Genomic DNA, 20,081 nt, shown 5'->3' on the forward strand with positions numbered 1-20,081 from the left:
GGGCGGGGCGGGTCCGGAGAGGGCGGCAGGTCCTGCAGCCCGGGTGGTTCCGCTTCCCGCCGGGCCCCCGCGGCCCGGGCTGCTGGGGTTCAGGGCGCGCTCTGCTGCGGACGTGGGCCCCTGATCGCCCCCGGCGCCCGGGCCGCGAGTGTCGCCCGGCCGCGGGGCCCACGCTGGAGGCGGCCCGAGCGCCCCCCAGGGCGCTTGCTGAAGCCCACCCGCCCCGCGCTGTGCCCGAGGGGCCCTCTCCACCCTCAGGGCTGGGGCTTTGGTCCCGCACCCGCAGGGCCGTAGCGGGGCGTCCAGCTTCGGGGCCTTAGGACAGAGGCGTCACCAGGTCCAGCAGCCCGGCCCCGGGCGGCAGCTCCGCGGGTGCGACCACGTGTCCCGGCCGGATCGTTTCCTGTGCGTCGGGTGCTCGCCTGAAGCCCCAGGACGCGCAGGTGAGGACGGAGGGGCCCGCGGTCAGCGCGGCGGCGACCCCGAAACGCCAAAGGGCTGCAGCTGGCAGCGCGCCGGGCGCCGGGCTCTCGCTCCTGGCCCCGGGCCCCAGGCGGCGCGGGCACCAGCGCGGGGCCAGCACTGCCGCCCGCTGCCCTTCGTCTCACAAGTCATGTCCCACGAGGCCAACCCTGACCCCAGACAGGCGGGGAAGGGGCTCGAGGACAGGAAGTTCTCCTTCCAAGTGGGCGTGATGGGTCAGCACAGAGCACACCCCTCTACACGGAACACCCAAAGAGCGGTCGTGCCAGTTACACTTGCGCCCAAAGGACACAGCCGTCCCACCCACAGGCCGAGTGAAAGCCCCGGGCCCTCTCCCCACAGACCCGGGGTTCCCCCGAGGCGCTCGGCTGTCTTCCCGCCGAGCCCGTAACCTACACTCTTGAGACAGGTCGATGGCGTTAACTCCTTACATCAGACGGTAGGGGAGTAGCAAGGGGAGGAAAGGGCTGGAGAAATATATGCAAATACATTCATATTAAAATGCTAAGCACACTCCTCATGGGGCACCCTGTGGGCTTCCACTCCGGGCAGCCCCCAGCCCCCGCGGGTCCAGCCAGCCTCATGGTGACCATCCTGCATTCTCAGGAAGCCCCTGGTTAGTGCACAGGATGGGCGCCTGCTGTCTGTTGTTTAACTTACAGGTGTGTGGCCTTAACCCTAACCTCCGAGTCTTCCAACCTACTCTCACCCAGAACTTAAGCCTCCTGGGTCAGTGCAGACGTGGCTCAGGCTGCCCCCCCCCAGTCCACAGAGCCCAGCACTCAGAGCCAAGGCTGGGCGCCCTAATGCCACAGAGACCAAGTTAGGACGGTGCCGCCGAGGCTGCCAGCGTGCTGGGGTTACGGGTGAGTTTTTCCTTCTCCGACTCCTACACTGTTTGCAAACTTGTTTACATTATAATTGAAAATATAATTTATAATGTGAAATAACACTGCATTCTATACACGAGGTGGAAATGCCTTGGCTGACTAAGAACCATGCTCGCCAGCCTCCCTCAGCTTGGATCGGTGGTCAGAGCGTCGCCCACGGACTGAAGGGTCCTCAGTTCGATTCTGGCCAAGGGCTCAATCCCCTGCCCCAGTTGGGGCACCTGTGGGAGGCACCCAGTCAATGTCTCTCTCACATCGACACCCCCCCCCCCCACGCTCTGAAAAAGCAGTGGAGAAAATATCCTTGGGCGATGATAAAAAGTTAAAAAAAAAAAGACGCTGGCCAGAATCCCCTTGGCCGGGCCCTGGACCGATGGAGCTCTGTCTGAACTTGATGCAGCAAGTAACTCAGTTTGTCAGCACCTGGCTCTCAGGGAGGTGTCCCCCGTTCCCCACACGCTTCATCAGGAGTGCGTCGCGGCACCGACGTGCAGGAAACAGCACAGGCGTTGCATCTTACTGTGGATACGGGGTCTCCCTGCCTCAATGTTTATTTTTTAAGCTTTTTCCTCTTCAGAGCCTTCCACTCGCCCTCCTGCTCCGCCAGGCTGCTGAACAGCTGCTTCACTCGGCGCTTCCTCTCCCGGTCCCTGAAACGAGAATGGGCCGTTTCTGGGTTAGTTTTTGGAGGACGTGTGTGCGGAGGGAGGACAAGCGGGGTGTGACCTGCAGGGCTCCCAGCCCCCACCAGTGGCCTCACCGTTCCATGATCTCCGAGAGCTGCACGCGGGCCAGGAACTGGCTGTCCTTGCGGATCTCCCGCACGGCGCCCTTAAACTCGCGCCTGTGCTTGTGGACCAGCTGCCTTCGCGCCTGCTCCTCTTTGCTGCTGCCCTGCTTCCTGCCGAACTCCAGCCTGAAAGCAGACGCCAGCGCCCAGGAGGCCGGTCGAGTTGGCCCCGTCTCCGCTGGAGCCAGCCCCCCATGACTGCAGGTAGGGCCACACCCTGATCCTGGGCTCCCGGGAGCTGGGGTGCTATGTTGGGGGGCTGCACCCACATCCTGACCCCGGGCCCTCTGTGTGAAGACCCTGCAGAGGTGGCTGTACTCACACTTTGACCAGCCGGGGGGTGAACAGCTTCAGTGGCACCGGCTTGCTCTTCTCGCAGATCAGGGGCTGGTAGTGCTTCTCCTGGGCCTCCATGTCGGTCAGGGTGCTCCGACACAGCTCCTGGAACGGGAAAGCGCTGTGATGGCCCACGGTGGCCTCGGCTCCTCCAGTAGGCTCTGCTGGGCAGGGCCAGGGGGCGACTTCCTTCCTTCCTGCACAGCCCTCCATGGGGTGGGGGGACAGGGTGGCCGGCCCATGGAGACCCGGTGAAGGGCGTCTGATTTGGGCTCTTAGCAGTAAGAGCAGCCTGTGCTCCCAGCACCGAGCCAATGGGATGGGTGTCCTTTCTCAGAGAAACCTGGTGGCACCTGCTGTGGACATGCTGGAGTCGGGCAGTGGCGAGGCCACCGAGCAGGACCCGGTCTTTGTGATGCTGGTTCCTTTCTCTCCCCCCACCGAGTGTGTCCCGGCACTCAGCTTCCTGCGCGGCAGGCGCAGCGCCCCTGCCTGGAGGTTCACCTCTGAAGGCCAATCCCGGCTCCACAGGATTACATTTGGGGTATGACCAGCTCGGTTCACCCCGAGGCCTCAACCCCTGTGGCCCGTTGGCCAGCCTGACTCCCACAGGGCAGAGCCACTCTCCCTTTGAACTAAGGGACAAGCCACAGCACGTCCACACGTGGATGCATTAGAGGCAGGTGTTGCTGCCTCAGCCTCATCAACCTTCCACCGGTGACCTGATGCCCCCACAGGCCTAGATGTGGGATGACACACGCTGGGGTGGCCACGCCAAGGAGCAGAGGCACAGGAAGTGGGGTGAGTCCTGTGGCTCTACGGAGAGCAGTCCAGGTGGCGGGAGGGCACACGTGCAGACCCTGAGCGAGATTAGTGTGCGTGTCCTGGGAGGAACAGGTGCCAGGCCCTGGTGCGCAGTGGGCAGGCAGAAGGGGACCCAGGACAGTGTTACAGTTCTCAGAGAAACCCCAGGTCCAGACTCCATCCATAGCAGTTATTTTTCAGGTTTCTCACCACTGACTTTGTTTCTCTTTCGAGTTTCTAATTTGTAAAAAATGTCCTTGATTTCTAGGGCTGCAGCCCCAAGGACAAAAGTGCCAGCTGACCTGCTCCCCCAGTCACAGAAAAGGCCTCACCTGCAGATCACGGGGGTGGCTGTGGTCGGCCAGGTGCTGCATCAGGAGGGCTCGGAGGGGCCTCATGATGTCGTGGAAGGCGGGCAGGGCACCGTACATGAGTACACAGCGCTTCACCAGGGCCAGACACACGGCCAGGCAGGACAGCCTGTGGGGCGACAGCCAGCTTCAGGGTGACAGGCAAGAATCTCAGCAAGAATTAAAGTCAGCACTCAACTCTGAACAACCCAGTGTGGGTTGCAGCTGACGGGTTACACACCCGCCACGCTGCAGAGAGAAACGGCCACACTGTGGGAATGCGACAACCACTCGAGGAGAGGGGCTCCCGTTCCAGCTTTTAAATCACTTTGAAAATAACGCACACACTCTGGGAAAGCTGTTTTTTCATGGAAACAATGGCCATCAGAACCTGAACAGACGTTTTCTGAAGAGGACACCCAGGCGGCCAACAGGCGCATGGACGGTGCTCAGCATCACTAACCAGGGAAATGCAAACCAAAACCACGAGACACCGCCTCACACCTGTCAGGGCGGCTACTCTCAAAAAACAAAAAACAAGACCAAAAAGAAAGACAAGTGCTGGCGAGATGTGGAGAAATGGGAACCCACGTGCGCTGTTGGTGGGAATGCAAGTCGGCGCAGCCACTGTGGAAAGCAGGACGGAGGTTCCTCAAAAGACTAAAAATAGAGCTGCCTGTGGCCCGGCAATGCCACTTCTGGGAATATTCTCCAAAGACCTGAAAGTAGGGACTCAGACATGCGATACACCACTGTTCACAGCAGCAAAAATGTGGAAGCAACTCGCGTGTCCATCCAAAGAGGAATGAAACTACACGTGGTCCATCCACTCAGTGGACTGTTACTCAGCTAAAAGGAAGGGCATCTGACCCCTGCAACACAGTGACAGTGAGGGCACTAGGCTCGGTGAAAAGCCATCATGAAGCACAAACGCTGATTCCACTTACATGAGGCGCACACAGTTGTCAAGTCGGAGACAAATTAGGATGAAGGTGCCAGGGGCTGGGGGAGGGGGAAGGAAGTGAGTGTTTAACGGGGACAGAGTGTCCGTTTGGGGAGATGAGAAAGTCCTGGAGACAGTGGCAATGCCACTGAACTGTACACAAAAAAATGGTTAGGATGGTAAATTCTGTTCTGTGTATTTAACCACAATAAAGATTTTTTTCAAGAAAAAAGTTTCAAATAATCTGTAACTTAGGATTCAGAGAACAGCCCTGGCCAGTTGGCTGGAGCACCGTCTGTGCACCAGAAGGTCTGGTGGGGTTGGCCTCCGTCTGCCCCGGCTCTCTGTGCACTCGCCCAGCGGAGGGACAGGCTTTGCTCTGCCACGTGGCCGCATCCCCTTCATCAGACACCAAGAGCAGCTGAGTTTGAGTCCTGGTCAGGGACGTTCCTAGGTTGCAGTTCAATCCCCAGTAGGGGCACACATGGGAGGCAAACTGATTGATGTTTCTCTCTCTCCCCCTTCCTCTCTCTAAAAATCAAAGCATCTCCTCAAATGAAGATTTAAAAATAATAAAAATTTAAAAACTTAAAGCAGGATGTCCCCACTTATTTATGTCTTTAGTTTTTTCCAGCGGTTTCGTAGCTTTTACTATACAAGTCTCCCACCTGCTTTGTTAATTCCTAAGTAATTCCTTCTTTTTGATGCTCCTGTAAACGGAACTGTTCTTGTAATTTCCTTTTTACATTGTTGATTGTTAAGTATGTAGAAATACAACCGACTTTTGCATGCAGACTTTGTATCCTGTACTTTAAGTTGAATTATTAGTCTAATAGCTCTGCCGTGGAATTTCTAGGGTTTTCTACACATACGGTCACATCACCTGTAAACAGATGACACGGGCACCCTTGAGGTCCGGGACCTGCAGTGTCCCGCTCGCTGCTGGCCTCTCTGAGGTCTGGGCTGGCACCGTGGGCCGGCACATACCTGGTGTGGTTGGCCTCGGTCTCAGTCTGGGCTCTCCGTGCACTCGCCCAGTGGAGGGACAGGCTTCTCTTCTGCCACGTGGCCGCATCCCCTTCATCAGACACCAAGAGCAACTCCGAGTTCCTCCCCAGCGGTCTGAAAGGGTGCACCAGAGTGTAACCTGAATTCCAAGTGGGACAGGGACAGGGAGGGCCTGTGAGCGTCACTGGGCTCACAGGGCAGGCTCACACTCCACAAACATGCACGGGTTTTTACCACATGGCTGGGGCCATGTCTGTGCTCTCGCGGGAGGTAAGCCATACAGAGCACCCGTAAGACAAATGAACTGGGTTGAGAATTAAACAGCGGGTGACAGCAGGGGAGGATGGGGGTCAGTCGGGAGTGTGGGATGGGTGGTGGGCTGCAGAGTTCACCAGGTCAGAGGGGGCCTGCCCCACAGCTGCGGCAGAGACCCCAGGGGTGCAGGGCCCCATCCTATTATCACCCAGGAGAACAATCGAGGCAGAAGGAGCAGCCTGCGGGGAGGGATGGTGGCAAACAGCAGCTGCCCACCCACTGCCTGACCTGTGTCCACTGCATTCTACACTTTGCCCTGACCACAACCACCTTCTGACGGACTCCCTGGGGTATGACTGCCTGCCCCATGCCCTGCCACAGGGAGCACACAGTGTGGCAGCCAGGGAGCAGCAGGACCGTCACTGTGAGGTTGCAGGGAGAGCAAAAGGACAGGTGGCACTGAGTGCGCTGACACAGCTGAGGGACGGGCAAAGGGCACCCACGCTCCGGAGGGAAGCAGCAAGTGCAGGAGGCTCAGGAGGGGGCATGGTCAGCACCATGGGGCTGCTCAGGGAGCGGAGGGAGCTGAGGTGAGCAGAACAATTCAGATCAACAAATGGTGGACACTCATCACAAATTTCTCTCCTCCAAAATTCAGGAGACGGCGGAAACCATACAGAGCGGTGCTGCCCACCAGAAACACAGCGGGAGCCCCGGGAGCTCATTACACACGCTTGTTGCCACGTAAGAAAGTAAGAAGGTAAACCTTAATTATGTTTTCTTAACTCAAAATACAAAAACATTGTTTCAACACGTAACATAGAAAGCTGAGACAGTGCATGTATTTTTGGGAGTAAGTCACAGCTCTGTGGGTGTACTCGACTCTTAGAGCAGATCTCAGTGGACCTGCCACGTGTGGCTTTGGCTGCCGTGGGCAGACAGCACATCCCGATTTCTTCAGAATGTGGGTGTGTGCACATCCACACCACGAAGGAAAGGACACTGCGCTGGGAGGGGGGACTTCAGAGGTTGGACTCTGTCCACATTTCCATAGTCCCCAGTTCCTACAATGGGGAGGGATTACTTACAAGTCTTTAGAAAAACCCTCAAGTACGACAAAGTGGAAAGAGCTCCCTTGGACCAGCTCACCTTGGCTGGGCTTGTTTGGAGCTGCTATGTACAGGATCCCGAGGAGGAAATTAATCAGCTCAGGGATGAACCTCTGAGACAGAGACACGTAGTCCAGGAACACACAGCACACAAAAAGGCCCTTCACCACGTCTGGGAGGGACAGGACGGGGCACTGGCAGAGGAACAGAGTTCGGTGACAGGTTGGGACAAGGTCAGACACTGCGTCACGCAGACTGCTTGCTCCCAGGTGAGCTAGGACCCCGAACCCCCTCCCGGCGGTACAGGGCCGTGAGACTCAGGCAGAGCTCTGTAGATCTAAGTCTGCAGTGACTGTGTGATGCCCAGTCCTAGGCCTGATCAAGGAGAAAGGAACTGTTTGGGCTTTTTTAAGCCAAAAGGGGATAGAACCCCACATCAGACTTGATACTCTCTCCACTAGAAAGGCTGCTCTGAGGTCACACCCTCTGTTACCTCCGGTTGCTAATCAGACCCCCCCCCCCCCCCCCCCCCCGCTGGGCTGCTGTGAGGGAGCTCGGTTGTTTCTGATCTCAACTCCCAACTCATCCCCATGGGCTCTTCTAGATGAACTTCTCTTGTGCCTGACCCTGAGGGTCAGTGTCCATGACCCTCACTCAGCCCTGCTGGCTCTGATGGAGGTCTGACCGTCCATGTGCGGGAAAACGTACCTTCGTGAGCAGCTGGCTCATACACACCAGAGCGGGAGTCACCACGGGGTGCCAGAAGTCTGAGGTTGGAAACAGCATCCCAGCAATTTTCAAGTAAATGAGCTGCGAAGGTAGTGTATCCACAAAGATTAGAGAAGGGAAGACAAAGTTTAAAATACTATAAAAAGGGCCCAGGAGCAAAACAGGTTTTTGCTGTGGCCTTGAGGCCAGGGCAGGGGCTACTGCGGCAGCTGTCACACACAGCACACACAGCTGAGCTCGATGCCCTAGCACGGCTGGCTGGGGCGGAGGTCCCTGGCTACTGCACACTCACTGCCCTTTCTGGGGAAAGGGGAAGCCGCCCGAGGCTCTTGGGGCCCCACACCATATGTCCTGCACAGAGGGGAGAAAACCTCTTTCTGTGACAACCTCACAAAGTATACGAGGCAGAACAAGCCCACTCATCTATCTCGCAGGTCATCATGAGGCTCAGGTGAAGTGCACCCGTTATATATATGAGGACACCGAGGGCTGCTGGGCAGTGGAGCTGGAGCTGGAGGAGCTGTTCTCTAAATGCTCTCCGCAGTCCCCAGCTGGGTTCCAACCCCCTATCTGCTCATCACAGGACAAATGGACCACAGAGCCCCAGGCCTCGGTTCTGACAACAGCCAATTGCTAAAGGTAATATTTCTTGGAAGCTCCCAGGTCTAACTTCACATCAGGTACTAAGGACTAATGCAGGTGCAATGAGAGTGGAAATGTCAGCACGGGTGGGGGTGTAGCATCAGGTGGACAGGGTGGGTCTAGACTGGGCTTGGAGGTGGGGGGCCTGGGCACTGCCCAGCTGCCATATCCCGAGGAAGCAGGGAGCCTGTACCATCTTGACGACACGAAGGCCCCTGGACTACACTCTCCCAAAATGATGTCTAAAACCATAACTGTGGCTGTTCTGTCTTAGGTGATGACGATAGCAAATTATTAACCTCAGGGACTCCAATGGGACAGGTATAGCCCACAGGCTACCCCAAAACGAGGCACCCAAAAAGCAGGCATTGTAACCCTCACCCCCTCTTACAGACAAGGGAAGAGGCCAGGACCTGCAGCACAGACAAAGGGACTGGGGCTGAAGGCCAGGTAGCCTGCCGAGGCCCCGCTACTCGCCCCCCTCCCCCCCCGGGGGGCTCCTGGGTAGAAACAGGCTCCAAGGAGGCAGGCTGGGTTTCCCTGGCCAGGGCCCCAGGTACCCACCCCTCGAGGACCCTGGGGAAAGGTCTAGTAAGGATGCTGGATGGGGGCTCACAGAACAGAAGTCACCAGCATGGTCATGGACACTAGGCCAGATCCTGTTTTGGGGAGTCTATTAAAACCATTAACACAGATCTTATATTTTTAAGTTTCTGCTAAAACTCACTAACATTGATATGACCACCCATGGCTGTCATAAACTGTTCTAACACCTCTTAGTGAATGAACGGACATGAGGCGGAGCTAAACCAGCCCTTGGGCTTGGGTCCCCCAGGAAATCCACTCCTTCCATTTGCCTTAAAACCTCTGCCGTGAAGACTAAACATGGCCCTGCTCATTTGCAGTCAAACCACAATTTCTCTTATGAACACATTTCAGTTCACTGTTAACAGACCAACAATCCTCCAGGTCACCCTCGGAGCCGGCCGTGTGACGTGGACAGCCTCTGGCTCCTGGCGGCTGCAGGCCTGAGCCTGGGGAGACCAAGCCCAGCTTACCACATCCAGCCCCGGAAACGCGGCCCGGCCCTTGGCCTCGATGGTCCCCTCCATCTCGTGCATGGCATCACGGAGCACAAACTTCACGGACTCGCCGGCAGATTCGGGAAACATCTGGCAGAGGTCGTACAGCTGCCTGTTCATCAGAAACACGTCAGCAGAGCAGGACTCCAGGTGGGAAAACAAGAGACTCCACCCTCCCACTGGCCACCCCTGTGCCATCACCTGCCGACTGCAAGCTGGACCGGAAGCCCCTGGGTGGCCCACTCCCTGACACCTGCCTGGCTGCTAGGCGAGCCCAGCGACCCCTGTAGTTGAGCTTTATAACGGTCTATATGACCTGTGCTCAGGTTGCAGTGGAGAGCACATTCTCGCTGCCCAACCTGGAGGCCCATTCACCAAGCAGACCTTAAAACCCTGCCATGTGCTCTTACAGCGCTAAATGGGATAAAACTGCTCAGCCCAGCCCCACGCCCACCATCTCTACTTACACAACCAGCTTATCAATCACTCTGAGGTCTGGTGGGTCGTCCATGGCCAGGTCCCCAACGTATTCCAAAAGGAAGCCGAACAGTTTCTGGAGAACATGGATGGGAGCAGGTCGGTGCTGAGCCCGGAACGAACCACAGGCAGACATGCACTGTCCCCTACTCTGCCTGATAGAAGAGGGGCCCAGGGCCACCAATGGCCAAAGTACCCAGCTGAGCGCTCAAAGGAGTAGGTTTGAGAGCTCGGGGTGGTGTACACAGCCCGGCGGATAGCATCCAAGTCTTGACAGGAGACCAGGGACACAGGCAAACTGCACCCTGCCCGGCAACAGCAGCACATCTTTAGATGGAGGGGGCACATTACCGACTTCCTGAGAGTCTGGCCTGGCTGCTCACTGGCCACATGAGGCCAACTTGCAGGTGACATGAGGGCACTATGCGAGCCTCATCCAGGCCTGCCAAGGGCTCCCGCCCAACCCCAGCCAGCAAGTCACTGAGGGCCAGATGCACCCGGTGACCAGCAGCTTCCAGGGCCCTGATCCCCACAGCCCAGGGGATGGCCTACTGCTCCCAACACTGAACCCGTTCACCAGCGTACTTCTAATTTTGCCTTGTTTCCCACGGCGAGACTGGGATGGTGGCATTTCTGAATTCTCTCCACCACCAACAGCTGCTCCTCCATTGACTTTCCTGACAGCAAGGACTTCAGTTCCTCAGAGGACTCGGGAGCTACAGAAACACAAACAGGTAGCACTTGAGAGCGACTCACATGTCTGGGAACAGACCCCAGAGCGGAACACAGTGTAAGCTAATCACTTCCTTTGCTTCAGTGAAAGAGAGAGTGTAACTTCTGTTTATAGAAACACACCTTTCACCGCATGTTGTAACATTGCAAACACCCGTGTGTCCCAGGTGAGATGGCTGGGCTCCTGGTGAACAGCCACCTGAGAACAGGCCTGTGGGGAAGTGGCCAGCAGCCTCTGCTCTGTGAGGAATCTGCCCAAATACCCAACACACCGAGAGTCGAGGCATAGAGTGGGGAAGGAGCCACATGAATGGAGCCGTGGCACTGCCTAAGGCTTCTTCCAGTTGGAGCCGCTTCCATGGGAGCCAGCCTCACCCATGAGTGTACTGTCTCTGGAAATAGCCTGCAGTTATCGGACACAGTGGGACCACTGACTAGAGCTGGGTGACTTTTCTGTGTCCTGAAGACGTATCCTGGACTCTGTCTGAGACATTATGTGGCCCAGGTCTCAGCCTAGCAGCCCCTCCCACTAGTCCCCCAAGCCCTGTTCTGGGTCTCCACGTGCCCATCACAAGGCAGACACTTAAAAAACAGTACAAAGACACTTCTATAGAAAGGCATGTGTCTGTCTGATCCTGTCTGTGGTCATGTAACACAGGCCACCACTGTGCCACCAGGACCTGGATCAGGCCATGGCAACACCGGGAAAACCTGGAGGGGGAGGACCGTGCCCGTCCACCGAGGCCTCCACCGGCACGTGTCCATGAGTCCAGGGCATCCTCGACCCCCACTCCACGTGCAGCCCAGTGAGGCAGACTTAGCGCCAGGCTGGACACTGTCCCGAGACCTATGAGAACCCGAGTTTGTCACCTGCAAACATATAGGGCAGCTCAGTTCTGGCAGCTTCTCGAGCTTCCTGACCACGGCCTGTTGCCCTTTCCCCTGGAGTCGGCCGCGGCTCCTGCTCTGGCCGCTCGCTTTCCTCCCCGCTCTGCACATCACGTTCCAGGTCCGAGAGGCTGTCCGAGCCACCGCTGTCCTCTGCGCCCCCCTCGTTCGAGTCCTCGTCTGTGTTTCCACCGTCACTGGCTTCCCCACTCTGCTCTTCCTGGACATTCATCTTTCCGTCCTAGGGAAGGAATGGAAACCACAGGCGTGGCAACCCCAGGGAGACAGCGGTCAGAGTTCCTATGGCGGCACCCAGCGCTGCGCACACGCTGAGTTATCTCGCCTGCGTGCCCTGGCCTCCTGCTGCCCGCTGCTGCGAACTCGACCACAGGGGTAAAGGCTCCAGCAGTTGTGGGTCTGCAGCAGCCAACCCCTGGCTCTGGGGCTGGGGGACAGCTGGCTCAGCAGGGGCCTCCTGGGATTTGGGCTGCACCTGGGGGTGGCAGGACCCCTACACCCAGGGGTGACCTGTGTCCTCCAGATAACCCAGTGTGTCGTGAGCACCCAGTTCCCTGCCTCGGGCCCCTCTCTGCTGGAGAGGCCTGCCCTGGCTGATACACTTAAAAAGGGCAGGCGTGTGTGGACACACGGGGTTCATGACTGAACACAGTGTCTCAGAAGCGTCGTTACTTCACGGAGAAGTGTTCAGAACGCTAACCTTGCGTTAGCTCCCACCAGGTGAATGCTGAGTTCACGCAGGTAATCGGACTCTTGTTATCTACTGAGTAAGAGCGAAAAGAGTCCTGAGAAAGGGCCACAGCCAAGCCGTCGTCGCCCAGTCTTGGTGCCTGGACACCGTAAACACCCAAGCACAGAGCCGCAGGGACCCACTTGGAAAGATTTAGTTTCCACCTGAGATAAACCTGTTAAGTGAAACACCCCAAACGTGTCCCATCAAAGGAGGAAAGTCAGGGACGCCTCACCTTGTAGGCGAGCAGACGCCGGTCATCCCTGTCCAGCACGAAGCCGTCGTGCAAGTCGTCTGCGGACACGTGTGTGGGTTTCCTGGTGCCCTCGCCCTCGCCCTTCCCCAGCATCCTCCGGACCCTCTCAGCCTGTGCAGGAGAGAGAAGTGATGTGTGGAGCTCATGTTGCTCAGGGCTGTTATCTGAACTTTTTTTACTTTTATAAACAAAAAGGAGATACTCATAAAATAAAGAAATAAATAAAAAGAAAAAATTTACAGTGAAGTACACAAAAACTTTAAATTGCCTAAAAAGATTCCCCTGATTAAAGCAGAGTATCTCCACCCCACCCCACAGAACAGGCAGAAAGGCCTGACGTGGAGGTGACAGCAGTGTCCCCACAGGCCAGGTGCCCAGGGCTGCGCAGTCACCGTACCTCCAGGCGCTGGAGCCGCTCCTGCTCTTCCTTTGCCAGCTCCTCCTCTGTTTTCAACCTGTTAGAGGGCTGCGCCTTCATCTCAAAGCCCAGCTCGCGCACCACCCTGTCGTAGGCGTCAGGCTAGGGCAGAGAAGGAAGGTTTCATTGTTAGAATCTGTTTTTTAGAGGAAAGGAGCTGCCAGGCCCTGCACATCCCAGTCAAGGCTGGAAACCATGGAGAGGAAGCTGAAGCTGCTCTCACCGGTCCGGACCACAGTTTTAGGTCACGTAGGACTTTTCACTTCTAGGAAGTTCTCAAACGACATCTGCTTTAATGAAACTGAACACTTCTCGTCCAGGCGTTAAGCCCCCCGGAGCACGCTTGGGTCAAGGTAACAGCAACCGCAAGGGTCACTCACAGAGATGTCCCACCAGCCTGGCGACCAGGTGACCCCGGGAAAGCCTCGCTATTTCCTGGAAACCAGCCCCTCAAACACATGTGGCTGTATAACAATTTAGACTAAAGGGTGCGGTAGGAACCAAGTACTGCTGGGAGGGCAGAGCAAGTAAATGCATAAATTCAACCACCACCTGATGGCCTCCCCACCGAAGGGTTTCTCATACTGAGAAGTAACTGTTTCCTTAGTTTAACTATTTTTGAGTAGATATGGAAATAATTTTTAGTCTGTTTCCACCCTGATGTAACACACATCAGTTACCCTAAAACTTCAATAGAAACTCGGGTCCTAACAGAAACAAGACTGGACCCGTGGCGGCCCCTTTTCCCTCAGGGCAAGGTCAAGTCAGCAGACATGAGCTCAGCTTGGCGTTTGCTCCCACCTGGGGTTTCTCCTTCTGGTCTCTGTTCTGTGACTTGGGTGCCTTGCGTGTCAGGAGGCTCTGGATTTCTCGCCAGTCTCGGTCTAGCTTCTCCGTGAGCTCCAGGGCATCTTCCCGCTGAGCCTGTCTCTCCCGCTGGAAAGAAGAGCAGACAGCACAGAGTGTTACTGCTGGACTCCGATGGGCGGCGTGCCGTTGTGCCTGGGCCACTCCCGGAGACCGCAGAGCCCACTCTGACCTGTCAACAGGAAAAAGGGACCACGCAGTCAGTGGCTTCCCCACAAAGCTACAAAATCTCATTGGACAGCACTAGTCTCCTGCTATAAACCACTCACTGTTGGTAAACAGCAGTGATGTTTTGCAAATCCTGCTACACGTCAAAATACTGAAACCAATCAACCAACAAAAGCCCCCAAACCCAGCAAACCATCAGAAGTATGTGCTCAAAACGGAAAACACTGACTGCTTCTACTACTTCAGAGAAAACAGTGAATTCAGCTGCAAATCCTGCGGGGAAAAGAGCCCCAGAATCTCTCTGCATGTGTTGTGACAGCCGCTCCAAACCCAGGATGTGACCAGCGCACCTTCTCCTGTTTCGACTTCGCAATGAGCTCCTCAATCAGTTCTTTGCGGGATCTGGGCCTCTCCTCGTCCTGGCCTGGCTGCTGTGAGGTCTTCTGAAGGAGCCCCCCGCCTCCGAAATGGGCCTCTGTCAGTTCGGCTGCAGGCAGAGCAGAAGACGCACTGTGAAGCCCAGGCACGGGCACCGCCCCACGTGCAGTGCTGGGAACTGACCCCACGGTGAAGGCAGAGTCCTCACACCCACTGGCAGCCTGAGACCCCAGGCACAGCGGCCCCTGATTACCCAGAATGAGCCATTCCAAGAAAACGACCCACTGGCCCTGACCCGAGTGACTGGAAACACCACACAAAAAGGACCTGTTTTTTAATTGCGTTCAAATCTCATGAAAGAGCAGCAAATTCAGTAAAACCAGCTGGAATCTGAGCCCTGGGAGGGACTGGCCGATGCTCAGGGCCACTGAGACCCTCCCGGCCCCTCATGCCCCATGGCGGCCAACAAGAGCTACTGCTCTTCTTCTGGCCCGAGGTCCCAGGGCAGAAGACAGACGTGAAACTCCGTGGGCACCATCATACTGGAGTGGAAAGAAACCTTTAAAAAGTCCCATTTCTTTATGGGATGAGGAAATGGGCTTAGGTGTTAAGTGATTTGCCCCAAATCTCATAGCAGTAACATAAAACAAACGTTCTAGGCCAATTTTCCAGCCCTTCCAGCCCTGGGCCAAGCGGTCGTCCAGCCCTTTCTTGCTCCCATCCTGCTCCTGGTGGATGCTGCCACCTGGTTATTAAATCAAACCACACCTGCTCCGTGCCACACCTGTGCAGGCAGGTGCAGGTGGAGGAAGGAAACACACTGTCAGCCACACTGAGTTTCCCCACCCAGTCCACTCTCCAGGACTGGTCTCCTTGCAGAGCGGCTCACACACCTGGGACTTGTGGCTGGACGAGTCACCAGTCCCTCTGAGCTCCTGGCTATAACAAACTAGGGTGACGCTCAAGTAAGACAGGGTGCTGACGTCTTCCTCAGCCCACAGAAGCCTCTGTCTATCTTATCTACCTCCATCTGCATCTGCCACACACCTTCTTAAAGTTCTAGAGCTAAAACAGAAAAACCCTGTTACGTGTGGCACTTCTTGAGAGGTTAATTCAGTGACACTTTTATCCGACAACATTTTTCAAGGTGTCTAAGAAGGGCAGGCAGACAGTCTAGTGGTGAGCAGACGACTGTCCCTGCCCCGGCCCTTACCAGACAGCGTTCCTCGCCCCTCCGTGTCGCTGTCACTGTCGACAATGTCGTTATGTTTTTCGATGTCCGCCAAGGACTGGCCGTAATGAGTTAACTCTTCGTCTTCGTTCAGGTTGTAGATGTTTCTTTTTTCGTGTTGTCGCTGACAGGAGGGGAAGAAAGGTCTGTTTTCTAAAATTCCCATGTCCATTTAACAGAAAAACCCAATTACTTTTCTATTATTTGTACCACGTGAGAATCTGGCCTCAGCGGCTTTACGATGATTCTGGGTCATCGGAGCAGCAGTTCAGATTCAGACAGAACCGCAGACGGCCAGTCAGCCAACGGGTCAGGCGGAGCTACACACACCACGCAGCCTGACCCACCAGAAACGACCCACCGGCCACTCACTGTCCACCCACCCGAGCTGGAGGCAGCGCTTTAGTCAAAACTCGGGACACGTCACTGCTGCGCACTCCGGCTAAGATATGACCCTCCCGGCGGCATCTGCAGAAGGCTGCCTCCCCTGGCCTCACCAGGCCAGGAACAGGACTCAAGACCCACCCCACCCTGGGCCCACAGGAGCACAAATGACCACTTCTGTGGGCAGACCCTCCTCCCCGTCTCACACCTGCTGCTCCAGGGCAAACCTCTGCATCATCTTCTCCTCGGCACTGATGCGGCTGTCGTACTCCCCGAGGCGCTTATCTATAAACACGTTGGACTTGTCCCTCTCCTTGTACTCCTTCAGCAGAGTCCGGGTACGCTGGAAAACAGATCGGAAAACAGACTTGGCAAACTCAGCCTCCAAAGGGAAACGCCTCTACAGGGACACCACGACCACTCTAACGCACGGGGAGATGACATTGTCATCTTATCCTCTGTAGGCCACTGAAGCCGACAGTCCAATAAAAGGGCCGATGTACAGGCAGAAAGAACGATCTCAACCCCGGGGAAACCAGGCTGCTGCCGTACAGGGAGGCGAAGAGGCCTAGTCTGACCCCAGGGGACCCTGCAGGGTGCGCCCAATACTGAGGCTTAAAGAGAGACAGCAGCCACCAGGGAGAACGCAGAACCCAGCACCCAGAGGTCACCCTGCCAGGTAAAGGAGCTGGAAGAGCTGAGGTCCCAGCTAGAGGAAGGGAAATTCGGAACCAGGAGTTGAAGAGGACCCCGAGTGTCAAGTCTGACGTGATGACTAATAAGGGCACAGACTACGGCAGCCTGCTTCCTCCTCGCTGTTACATACGTGTGTTCATCTGTATATAAGTCAATCCTTGTTGTTTGTGTGTCTGTGTCTGCAAATTTGCCTACTTGCTGAAGTTTATTTGTGACCTTAAACCAACACCTGCAGCACTTTCGGGGTCACTCATTGGCACGTGTGTGAGGCTGAAAGACCAGCAGCCAAGAGTGTGGACACCAAGTCGCACCAGCTCCACCATTTCCCAGCTGAGGCCCTGGGAGGCACCCAACCTCTCTGCCCCCAGGGCCTCACCAGCGAAAGGGGGATAACGGCAGTCCCGACTCCGGCTGTGGCTGAGGGGATTGCAAGAGTCAGCAGAAGCGGGCTCAGCACCGGGCCGGGCCCAGCGGGACTGCTGTGTGGCATGAAGCACTAGTCTGGGTCAGGTCCTTGTCTCAGCTCCCTCAGGTATAAAGTGGGGACTGAATGCGCATTTCCTAACACAACGCCTGCCCCGCTGTACAGGACCAATCCATACATTCCCTTCTGTTCTTTTACGAGTTACGTTGGAAACGAGGCACAGCTGCAGGGTGATGGCCGGGGCTGCACTCACTCTACACTCAGGTGCACCTCAGATGCGAGGACACGCGGGACAGCCCGGTCCCTCCCCGGGGACCGTCCCAGACACAGACTCAAGCCTGTCACGATGGCCTGTCTGCCCCCACACAAGTCAACCGGACAACCTGCGTCCCTCCCGATAGCTCTGAGCTCCTGGACCTCACCCTTGAGGACACTCCCCACTACACGGGTCAGCAACTGTGAGCCCCCAAAGCGCTAAGTCCTGGCTCCTTCAACTCCTTGAGTTTGTTCTGTGGGCCAAGCACTGGGGGCCCAGAGGAAGCCGCAGCGCCTCCCCCGGCTGCCAGCACGCAGGAGGGCGGCCTGAGGACACTAGAGGCGAGGGCCCCTCCGGCTGGGGTTGTGGGGCTTGGGAAAGTATCAGCGTGGTGGCTGGGGCTGGCCTTCCGGAGGTTTGGGGGATAACACTGGTCTTTTTGGACAACTTGAGCTGCAAAAGTCAAAACAAGGACCATCGGTTGGGGCCAGATGGTGAAGGCGCCTGCGAGTCAAGCCGAGAAGTTCGCGTTTTAAGGACACCCCGTGTGCCCAAAGCACAGTTTTGCTTAATTCCTACGGCTACCAGGAGAGAGGCCAGTGTCAGTCCTTCAGAAATAAGAAACCTGAGGTGAAGGCGGCGAACACAACCCCCGGGCCTGCCCGGGGGCGCTGGGAGCCCGTCCCGCCCGTGGGCCGTCCGCCTGGTCTGCGGGAGGATGGCATCGGGCGCCCACAGATGTGCCGGATGGCGCAGCGTGGCCCACACAGGTCAGGCCCTGGAAGGCGCACCCCAAGCCTCACCCACCTGCCCCTCCCGGAGCCAGAGCGGAGCTTAAACGGGGGAGCCCGGCGGCGCCCAAGGCCTCGGGCACTGGGCCGCGCAGGGTGTGGAGCCGGGCGGCCCGCAGGTCGGGGCCACGCGCGGGCTGCAGGGGACGGGCACGGGCGCCGGCCGAGCCGCGCCCTCTCCACGGCCCGCGGCGCGTGTCACCCGGGCCGGGCCGGGGTCCAGCGGGGGCTCTCGTCACACCCGGGCACGCGCGACGCCGTCCCGAGGGAAGGGCGCGGGGGCCTCCAGGGGCCGGTCCCGCGAGCCCGGGGGCGGCGGGAGGACACGCGGGTGGAGCTTCGGAGGCCGCGCGGGAGCCCGGCACAGGCGGCCACGGGGGGCGCCGCCCTTACCTTCTGGAGGGCCCGCGCGCGCGACACCCCCGGCAGCCCCACGTCGTGGCGCGTCTTCCTGCCCAGAACCGGGAACTTCTGCCGGTTGACTTTCACCTCGAACGGGTTGGGGTTGGGCCTGGCCAGGCCGCCCCGCGCTCCCGCGGGGGCCCCGGCGGCCTGGGGGCGCGCCCGGGCCTTCCCCATGGCCTCCTCTCGCCGCGCCCCGAGGCGCCCGACTCCGCGGCCGGGGGACCCGACCCGACGCGACCCGACCCGACAGCAGAGCGGCGGGCGGAGCGCGGGCCTCCGGGAAGCACGTGCGGGCGCTCGCGTCGCGCTCGCCAGCCGCCCACCAGGAGACGCTTCCGGCTCCTCCGCTCCCGGGCCCGCCGGCTGGGACTACAACTCCCAGCAGGCCGCGCTCGCGGGCGCGCTGCTTCCGGCCTGCGCGGGGCCTTGTGGGAGCTGCAGTGCGCGCGGGGCGCCGCCGCCGCCTCAGGTGGGGGCGAGGGGGCGCTGGAGCTCAGTCCTCGGGGAGCCGTTAGCGGGGCGCCGGCCGAGCTGCGAGAAGGCGGCGGCGGCGGCGGCGGCGGCAGTAGCCGTCGCCGCCGGGGGCGGCGGCCCTGCCGGGGAGCCGTTCCCCGGGGTCGGGCTCGGCGGAGACTCCGGGCCCTGAGGAGAGCTCGGCGCGCGGAGCGAGGGTGATGGGGCCGCGGGCGCGGGCGGCTGCGCGGCGCTGGTGAGCGCGGAGAAGCCCGGCGACCCGCCGGCCATCGCCCCTCGCCCGGGCCCCGTCCCGGCTGGCGCCCCGGGCCGGCGGCAGCGGCGTGCGCCCCGGCAGCGGCGCGGAAGGCGGGCCGAGGAACGGCGCCCGTGGTGGCGGCGGCGGCGGGGCGGCGGGCGGCCGGCGGCCGGCGAGCCCGGCGCGGAGGCCCGGGCCCCGCGTCCTCCAGCCCGCGCAGCCCGGCGGCGGCGGCGGCGGCGGCGGCGGCGGCGGCGGCGGCCCATGGAGCTGGAGAACCTCGTGGCCAACTCGATGCTGCTGAAGGCGCGCCTGGGTGGGTGCCCCGGGGCCCGCGGGAGGGGCGGGGCGCCGCGCGGACCCCCGGCGCCCTTGGGGGTCGGAGGGGAGGCCCCCGGGCGGGTTCCCGCCCCGTTTGGGTTCCCAGCTGCGCGCGACGGGCTGCGGCGTGAGCCCCCGTCCCCCCCGCGCTGCCCCTCGTTCGCGCCCCGGAGTCGGTCGGAGCCCGGACGCAGGCTCCCTCCCGGGACTGGGGCGCGCCCCGCGGACGGGGGTGCTGGCAGCGCGTCCTGCGGTTGGGGGGGGGTTAGTCCCGGGCGGGCAGGGAGCGCAGCTGTTTCGGGGCCTTGGGGTGTCCCCCAGCCCCCGTTGGCGTCCGAGCGTCTTTCGGGAGGAAGGATGCAGACCCGTGGCGGCCTCAGCGCCCGGGGCCCCGGGCGGCTCGTTCCGGACGCGCTTCCTGGGGCCGCGCCTTGGGGCTGGGTTGCGGGAGGAGCGCCGACCGTCCCGGGCGGAGTGTGGCGGGGCTCGGGCCCGGCTGGGGTCCTGC

The 20,081-nt window shown here is 59.1% G+C and overlaps 2 protein-coding genes and 1 long non-coding RNA gene across 12 annotated transcripts in view; 2 read left to right on the top strand and 1 right to left on the bottom strand.

Annotated features, from left to right (window-relative positions):
• Positions 1–4,819, top strand: LOC308552800. 2 transcript variants are annotated; one of them, XR_013998146.1, is made up of 5 exons: positions 1–443; positions 1,146–1,349; positions 1,951–2,367; positions 2,837–3,300; positions 3,572–4,819. It is a non-coding gene; the product is annotated as an uncharacterized lncRNA (long non-coding RNA). The 2 variants fall into 2 exon arrangements; XR_013998147.1 differs by having other exon boundaries at positions 2–443; positions 1,197–1,349.
• NOP14 (NOP14 nucleolar protein) lies at positions 1,348–18,880 on the bottom strand. The gene is made up of 18 exons (XM_081128120.1): positions 18,529–18,880; positions 16,177–16,311; positions 15,567–15,708; positions 14,326–14,462; positions 13,742–13,876; positions 12,920–13,042; positions 12,502–12,633; positions 11,501–11,759; positions 10,484–10,614; positions 9,889–9,974; positions 9,398–9,533; positions 7,677–7,778; positions 7,009–7,162; positions 5,584–5,743; positions 3,636–3,783; positions 2,486–2,604; positions 2,134–2,289; positions 1,348–2,023 (listed from the first exon to the last, which is right to left on the bottom strand). The coding sequence occupies exons 1-18, from the start codon at positions 18,712–18,714 to the stop codon at positions 1,924–1,926; spliced, it is 2,541 nt and encodes an 846-aa protein (XP_080984246.1). The 5' UTR covers positions 18,715–18,880; the 3' UTR covers positions 1,348–1,923.
• A 547-nt stretch (positions 18,881–19,427) lies between these two features.
• GRK4 (G protein-coupled receptor kinase 4) overlaps positions 19,428–20,081 on the top strand; it is a 38,291-nt gene continuing 37,637 nt past the window's right edge. For 2 of the 9 annotated variants that reach the window (XR_014000237.1, XM_081157791.1), the window contains exon 1: positions 19,428–19,568. Coding sequence is in view for 8 of the 9 variants with exons in the window: in XM_081157791.1 (XP_081013917.1) it covers positions 19,517–19,568 (52 nt within the window). In the remaining variant the exon portion in view is untranslated. The remainder of the gene's footprint in view (positions 19,569–20,081) is intronic. The other 7 variants (XM_081157783.1, XM_081157790.1, XM_081157792.1 and 4 more) reach the window with 5 other exon arrangements.

The sequence above is a fragment of the Miniopterus schreibersii genome, assembly GCF_964146895.1.
Source record: "Miniopterus schreibersii genome assembly, chromosome: 1".
NCBI lineage: Eukaryota > Metazoa > Chordata > Mammalia > Chiroptera > Miniopteridae > Miniopterus > Miniopterus schreibersii.